General features: G+C 35.0%; 1 protein-coding gene across 1 annotated transcript; it reads right to left on the bottom strand.

The window, feature by feature from the left end:
- Window positions 1–2490: 2490 nt before the first annotated feature.
- ZDHHC21 (zinc finger, DHHC-type containing 21) lies at window positions 2491–7549 on the bottom strand (the record flags this gene model as incomplete). The annotated part of the gene is made up of 4 exons (XM_010080085.1): window positions 7396–7549; window positions 6506–6604; window positions 4071–4182; window positions 2491–2629 (listed from the first exon to the last, which is right to left on the bottom strand). Coding segments are annotated over exons 1-4 (504 nt in total), but the record flags the coding sequence as incomplete, so codon positions are not given.
- Between the last annotated feature and the right edge of the window lie 1373 nt (window positions 7550–8922).

Genomic DNA, 8922 nt, shown 5'->3' with positions numbered 1-8922 from the left:
TTAAACCACCAAGAACAGCTTTATATATATTCATTTTTTGAATGGTTATTATTAGTAACTATTCATTATTACCTCTTTAGATGTTGTAAACTGAAGCAAACATGATTTCCCTTCTCCTCTCTTGCACAAACCACCTCCAAGTAAAAAACTTAGATCCCTTCCATCCTGCTTTTAGAAAGCAAGGCTAACCAACAGAACTTGGGTTTGTTATCTAAACACAGTGTAACTACTTAAAGTAAGTTAGAGCATCCAGGGGACTCTCACTATGAAAACGGAAATATTCTGCCATGAAATTACACTACTAGAGAAGCATTGCCAATTTCAAACAAAGATTTTATCTTGGAAAATAACACTCCTTCCAGAAGTACTGCAATACCCAATCCAGTATTCAGATCAATATCACTGAGAAGCCTTTGTGCTTGAAACCTGAAAACACTGTGCACAGGAAGCCTTCAGAATACAGAAAATATGAGATTACTCTGTTCAGAAATGTAGTAGGTTAAATTATTTTATAAATTACAAATAAGTTTACAAAGATACTGAATTGAGAAGCAAAGGCATTTACATCTAGTTACCTTTCAAAAACATTAATTTTCCAAAACCCCAAAATGTAACATATCCAGAAGAAATTTTACTTAGACAGATTTCTTCACTAATAGAGAAAGACTGCAATTTCATGTTGCTTTTAACTTGAATGCAGCAAAAACAAATCAAAGTAACTCCTGCAAATCTCACATTGCCTGTAAAACAAGGTGAATTTGAAAAGCCCATCTGCAACAAACTGGAAACAAAGTGTAAAATGTGAATACTCCATTTTAAGAGACACATTTCACATGTTTGCCTCAGTTTATAGGGCAGCGTCTATGAAAAGATGCTCCAAGCAGACAGCAAATTCTTCTCTTTTCCATATTTCTGGAGTCCCTTAAGCCATTTAAATGGAAATATTCATACAGATGAAAAAAAAAAAAAATTAAATTCTTTAGAAGTTAATTTAAGAGAGATGTGCAAAAATCCTCAATTTTGGTATGTTCCATATAATAAAAACTCGGTATCTATCAACTTGAACATAACAGTTTTATCAGTTCTGGATGATCCAGTCTTCCTACATTTTCAGCTCTCCTTTGATAGATTATCTTCACATATGGTTTCGTGGGAACATCACATCCTCTGCAGACTAATATGGGAGCAAATAAGAAGTTTTGAAGACTACGCCCCATTCTTTTCCAGAAGTAGAACTTTTATGGAAGTTCAATGTTCTTATTTTATACCATTTAGGACACAAAATAATATAGCAAACTGAAGTTGTTCAATAAAATGGAAAACAGGACTTGCCTCACCCATAACCAAAGGCCAGTCTCCAGGAGCCTTGAAAGATGGGTGTGGTGTCACCAGCAAAGAGTATGCTAGGCTGTCACATCAACACGAAATAAAAAAATCTTTAGCACTTCAGTACTTGGAAAAAATCTCAACAAAATTTAGACTACACTATCAATTTCTAGGACGGTCTTAGGCTCTTCACCTAGGGCATCTGGAACGTTATCTAATTTTGAGTATGTTTTAAACTTGTTTTCTAGGTTTTTCTCTTTAGCGTGCTTGTATTTGTTATAATTCAGTACAAATATAAAGCTCATTTCAGATTTTGGGTAGAAGTTGTGATGCTTCTTTATGAGCAAGACCTCACAACGTCTTCTTCAAAAGAAAAAGTATCAGCTTTGCAGTTCTAGTGCTTTCAAGCATCCGGCAACTCAAGCGAACTTCTTGAATATGCTGAACATTACAGATAATACATAAATGAGCACCAGACACAAAAACCTTACAACTTCAATTCCATAATGGAAGAAATTCCATAATTTTTTACCCTATTCCAATGTGTAAGTCCATTTTCTCTGTGTGTTGAACTGTGTTTTGCCAGTGACAATATGCTGAAATACAATAATGCCATAGAGTCTAAATAAAACAAGCCAAGCTTAATTCTCCCTTAACCCACATGGCCTTTTCAAAGCAACACAAAATATTACTTCAAAACCAATGTACATTTTTCTCCTTTCAGAATGATAGTATGTTTTATCTCCATTTTTCTGGTGATATCAGCATTTTTTAACAGAAACTTAGGAGAGAAAAAAATATACTCTGCATAAATCTGCTTTGGAGAAAGTAAAAAGAAATCTGAATACACCTAAAACAGTTACCTTCCTTCTTCCCAGTACTCACTAATCACTTCTAAAGGAACCTAACTGGTCCTGTCCTCCTTTCCTAGATTTCTAAGAAAACTATTTTTGTGGTTTTAATACACAGAAATCATATACCCTTTCAGAGTGAAATTTTGTTACTTACCATAAATCAGTTTTCTCACTTGGTAACATACCTCTAGATGAACTCTCTTCACTGTCAACAAGTGAGTCAGCAGAAATGTCTAGTTACTAGACACCAAAATAAATTACATTGCAGTACTACCCATTTATTCACTTCATGGAGAAAACTGATTCTTACCCAGTTGTCCTTTTTCAGAGGCAAAAAGTAGTAGTAATGGCAGAAATCAAGTATCAACGTATAGGAACTAAGGATCTGAGTGTAGAAGCACAGCTGTAAAAACAGCCAATGATTGTCTTCACCAACACAATTATTAATCCTGCAGAGAAACAAAGTATATATAAAGACAAAAATAAAAATATTTAGCATTGCAGTTATGATACTGTGATTAAGAGAATTTATGATTATTTATGGAACAAATATAAGAACTACTAACCACTCCATTCTTAGTCAACATGATGGTCTCTATATCAGAGATGGCAGTTACTGTAAAGAGTGGTTTCCTTATGCTGCCACTTGAAGTGTAGGCTGCATTACTGAGATCACTGCTTAGAACAGGAGACATATTTCTCTGTATCTTCATATAGAAAAAAATAGTCTTACCATTTTAAGTAACACTCAAGTAACAAAACTATCTTTTAAAAGTATGCAAAATTTCACAGTAATATGTATTATCTTCTGCTACTCAACATATTTCACTGATTGTGAACTATGTGAAGTCCCAAAACTGGAAATGCAAATGAATGGTTTCAAAGAAATGTGTTCAGAGGGTACCCCAATGACAAATAAGCATGACTTAGGAAGGAGCCTAACACAGAGAAGACAGAACAGGCATCTCCGTTCAGAAACCCCTTCTGCGTACTTCAACATAAAGGCGTAAAGGAATAACAAGGATTCTAGAAATACTAAGTATGAGATTCAAAGCCTTTGAAATCTAGGTCTAGTCTGCTTCACAGAAGTTATACTGATGCAAAAAAAATGTGGTTGAGGTGCACTATTTTCTGAAGCAGCAACTGACGAAAAGGGCAGTTTGAAAAATGGCTAAATCAACACAGGAGGATCCTGATGTCAATTCTGTCCTCTGCAGTTCGTCATTGCTGTCTTGCTAGAAAAGACACCCCAGAACTACTGACAGCAATGTTTATTTTCATAGTAAGCTATAAGCAGTCAGTTTAAAAAGAGAGTTTTAGCCAGATTAATTCATTTTTACTGAAACTAGTTAAAGAACACTAAAATAAGTAATTTCATTACAAAATCAGAGAGGCTATGACAAATGGGGCATAGTATAAGTCCGTAACATTTTCTGCTCAGCACAGCCATTCAGTAAACTGAAAACCAAAAACTGTCAAAATACCATGATCTACTAATTTCCCCTTAAAAATATTTTTCCAGCATCAGAAACTAAATTGCAACAAATGAAATAAAACTGCAATCTACAAATTAATTATGTTGACATCAGTTTTAGGAGTAAAAATTCCAATTCTTTAAACAACATATGTGAATTTTCCAAAACTATATGGCATATAACAATTTGACGATGATTAAATGTTACACTGTAGCAATTCTTACTGTCAGTACTACTTGTAGACATAAGCAAGTCTCAAAGCTGTTCTTTCCCTGCTCTAAAGACCTACATGATTAAGCATTACGTATGACAAAGTAATGCTTAATATGCCAAATAAGCAATAGTCAAGACCATGAACTTTGAAATGATCCACTAAAACAACAGCAGACTGTCAGAACAAATGACCTGGTCTTACCATGGACAGTGGTGATCCATTCTCCTCACGCAATGTCCACAGCGACTGCAATGGTGTGAACGCTTTGGTCTCATCATATTGCATTTGTTACATAATTCCCAATATTCTCGTTCTAGGCGAAAACATAAAGACAGATTAAAGAGATTTAAACCCAGTACAGCATACTCATGACAAATCTATATGCTAGTGATTTAAGGAGAAAAAAAAATTCTTACTATGATCAGAGAAGGGTTAGCAGCATATAAAAACTTTTTTCCCCACTGTCACCTTAATTAATCTGGAAGACATTACTGCCACTCTGTGACATATTTCTTCTCTAAAACCCTCTCTCCTCCTATATATTTCTAGGAAGTAGTTATTATAGCACAAAAGCTATCACATAATTCAATTATTTTCTTACAGATCTATGGTGAATAAACATATCTGCTAGACAGAACCACCGTACAATCTCCCTGTCATTACAAAACCTCCTGAGGAAATACTGCTACTTTAATTTTCAAAGCTAGCTAACTAAAATAAAATACACAATGAACACTTCAGGACCATCTTCCATCTCAAAGCATTTTAAGACATGCATCTCTCAACATGCAATTTTACACATTAGGCAAATAAAGAACAGATAGAGGATAGGCTTATATTTTAAAATATGCACTATTTTTGGATGCCCAATGCAAGATTCTTTAAGGTGATCTCCAGAGATAATGAGTAGCTGAAACTACCAGGGTCTACTATTGCTCAGCTTAACTATTATTTATCTCAAATTACAGCACCCAAATTAGAGGAAGCCTTTGAAAATAAGAATTCAGATGATATATTCAGAAAGTTCATCTTCAAATGGCAAACAAATCACACCAACAGTGTAATACTTCTATTCAGAAAATAATATCTTTTCTGTCTTTGAGGAAAATAGATGCAGGACTGAGAATCTTAAATACTTTGACTCGTTATTTCTACCTAAATAGAACTTTTTTGATGCAGGGAATTTCTTAAATCCCAGTGGAAACAAAGGAAGCTTAGTTTTTACAGTAGGGCATTCTGAAATTTTATACGGTAAAGCATTCTCCCTATGTAAACAAAATAAAGTTAAATTTAGCACTTCTGAGCCACCTGCTGGCAGCTCTAATCCTGTCTTTCTTGCTGCAAAACAACATTTGGACACTGGAAGTAAAGAAGCCCAACATCTGAGATTATTAAACTAGTAATAATGCCAGATGGAAACTGATTTACAATCTGTTCCCATAAATCCAGTGTCACAAAAGTGTCACTCTCTAATAGGGTAGCTATCTGCAGAGTTCAGAAACACCCCAACCTCATTTTCGAATACAATTTATACGATGCAAAAATGCATCTTCCTGTCAACCTAGAGAATACCAGGAAGAGAAAGAACACTGACATGAGTTTCTGCGATCAGTGTTTCACATCTGAACCCCAAGATACGTCCTTTCCTACTACCTGCCGCCGAGTTTCTGCACATCATAAAATCAGTGCTGAGACTAAAGAGATGGTGTTTCCAAACACATCATCCTAGATTCCCACTAACATCAGGAGGTGTGAGTAAAATGTTACTCCTGGCATCCACCATGTTGCAAGACAAGACTGAAATATTCACCCCTCACTGAACTTGATACATTTTCTACATCCAATACTTTCTGTTAATGTGACAAAGCTCCTTCCATTTAGTAGCCCTACTCCATTCTAAACTGCTACGTAAAAGCTCTATGCATTAGACAAGCACTTTAATAGCATCAATCAGTTCATTAAAATATTGTCTTTCTCTTGTGGAGAATTATTAAGGTTTCAAATTTCCTCCAATTTCTGGAGGATCGGATACAGTAATTGTGGGACAAATTCACAAGGACAGAAGGAAATTCCCAACATGTTAAGTTGCTACTCTGTAGCAACGCAATGTAATTAGCATCACATTTGTTGGGTTAAAAGCCCATACAAACATAAGTCACTGAAAAATTGTGTAAAAAACGCCCAGGTAAAATCCAGCAAAAGAGTACCTTCTACCACCACTTTCAACATCTTATAAATTTACTCAGAAAAAAAGCTGTAGAATTATGACTAACCACCTCTAAACATTTTTTTTTATTAAACAGTACCAAGTTGAAGTATATGCAACATGTTTGGGAGTCTAGAATGTAAAATAATTCTTCCCCTGGAAAAAGCTTCCTAGCAGAAGTTCCTGAATAACTAAACTTCTGATGGAATACAAGTTTTGAAAAAGAAGTTCTGAGTCTACACGAGGGAAAGTTCTGGAAATTCACAAGTTAAAAACAGTGGCATACTGATATTAATTTCATTAACAAAACAGGCTTCAGCAGAGACAGCTCATGGTTTCCATCAAAACACACAAAATCAAATTGATTCCTAATTCCTTTCAGGACATTAAAATAATTTTTACTCAATTATATAGAAATAACTTAATGCACCTGTAATTGGAATCTTTGGATTTTCAGGTAGCTTTCCTGGATCAGCTACTGAGGCTCTTAGTAATGAAGCGATACAAAACAATGAGCAGAAGTAATAACCTGAAAAATAATAAACATTTGTTAGTCTTTTTTCAGGTGTACAAAATATCTACTATACACTGCATCAAAAATATAGATGGTCCAGCACTGAGGTGGAAATTACTCAGCCTTCTCTTTCAATTCCAGATACATTTTTGGTACTGTACAGTCTACAAGATTAAGTAATCCCCAGTCTTAAAAAGGAGGAGGACAAGGCAGCAGTGAACACTGTTTTTATAGCACCAGCAGCATGCCACTATGACCTTACTACTGTATTTAAGTTCCTCCACTGTCTTATCAAGTAAGTACCAATCATTCTACACCTCACAGCCTCCACGTGAAAGGGCATTCCCAATGTGCCATCTCCACTTTAAAGTCGGTAACAGTTACAATTCAAGCCTTTTCCCCAGCAAAACCCATTAGCATAACTCATATTAGTTGACCCATCAAGGGACACATGACAAAACTAACAAAACTCAGTTTGTCAACCATCACTACCACCACTCCAAATTCTGACAAGCCCTAAGAGCTCTGGGCCAGAAGCTCTGTCAACTAGGTCCAGGTAGAGGATCTGAAAGCCATAATAATGCTCTTCCCCAGCTTCAGCACAAACAAGTTTTACCTAACATCTTTGAAATTAATGAAGCGTCTCAACCTCTTAGAACACAAAAATGTAGGATGTATCTCAGTACTTTTATACTGTATCTTATCCTTCACCTTATTCTTTATTTTATGACCTTTCTCATATATGTTAACTGCCCAAAGACACTATTTTTACTACTAGAAAAAAAGGCTAAGTTAAATTGACTTACACAAAATTGCCACAACTGAAATATGTCCCTCTTCATAGTGAGGAAAAAGGATGACTTTTGGAATGAAGATTGTGTTGTACAGCCAGACAAAGATAATCAGGCCCATGCAGCACCAACCCTGAGGGTCAACCACAAAGTGAATTCGTCGTCCCATTGAACAGGTAATAATCTGTCACCATCCAGGAAGAAAAGATTATCCTAGAGAAATAATTTAAAAAACAAAACAAAAGAAAAGAGTAAATTAACTAGTATCATGCAAGCTACAGTGTTCCACATACATTCAAAAAAAAAACCAAAAAACACAACCCTCTCAGCTATTGATTTAAGGAATTACATTAAAACTTACAGACATTTCACATACACTGTTCAAGTATCAGAAAGAGAAATACATTATGATTTCATTAACTAGTTATATTTAGCTAAAAAGTAAGATACAACTTAAACAAGTATGTGGGAAAATTATTAAGCAGTAGGTAAAGCAAGCAACTGGCAACCAGCTGGCAGCAGCAGAGGAGATAAACATTAAAGAAAATAAATCATCAAAATAAAAAGGTTGCAAAGCAAACAAGAAATACATGAAATTGTTTATGTCATAAAAATGGTTCATCCCAGCTATCTATCATAGTCTCCCAACTATATTTCAAAATTATTTTTTAAAAGCTTGTACACTAAAATTTTCACAAGCTTCCGTAGGAATTTGTTATTTTTCTCTGCTTAAAAAACCTTCTTCATGCCATTTATAGCAAACCAATAAAGAAAGGAACCAAGCTACCCTAGCATCTCTCATGTAGATCATTAGGAGGCATAATACAACAGTAAGTTTTCTCACTATTAATCACACTTAAAACATCAAGTCTCCATTCTGATACTTTAGTGTGCTGGGTTCTTTTTTGTTTTAGACTAAAGAAACCCCACCAAGTCCTACAGTATGAACTTCAGAGCTTCATAAACTCATCTTCATAAAAACGCAGCACTAGAATTCATAAGCACTATTCAGAAGAATGTTCAAGGAAAGGATTACTGTTACTTTTGTCAGGTTGCGTTCATATAAGTATCTAATATTGCAACACACACATAAACCCCAAGCTACTCTCCTACAAATTAGTTTCACTGATTTCTGGGCTTCAGGGAACTTGTCAATTTCAGATGCATTTCCTTCCATTCCTTTCAGTTTCTACTTGTTGCATTGAAATTTCATCTTGCTTATCAGTCAGACATCTCTTTTTCCAGGAGTTTTGCTTACTTGTTTACTGCTTGTCTGTCCTCACTTGTACTCAATTTCTCTGCTTATCATCCACAAATTTAATTAATATCTTGTCTTCTTCTTATTCTAGATCTCTATTCAAAATCAGACCCAAATAAGCTATCTGACATTTCTCCACACTCTTTTTATGCACTATTTATCTTAACCCATTGTATGCTGTCTTATAGTGCAACAGTGTTCCCATCCAACTACAGCAGAGTATTAAGTGCTTGTTTTTATCCTAAAAATGCATCAAATTTGCTAAGTCTTGGTTTGTAAACCCA

The sequence above is a fragment of the Pterocles gutturalis genome, unplaced genomic scaffold, assembly GCF_000699245.1.
Source record: "Pterocles gutturalis isolate BGI_N339 unplaced genomic scaffold, ASM69924v1 scaffold51969, whole genome shotgun sequence".
NCBI lineage: Eukaryota > Metazoa > Chordata > Aves > Pterocliformes > Pteroclidae > Pterocles > Pterocles gutturalis.
Note: the sequence above shows the minus strand (reverse complement) of the source record. Positions and strands in the feature narration are given on the sequence as shown.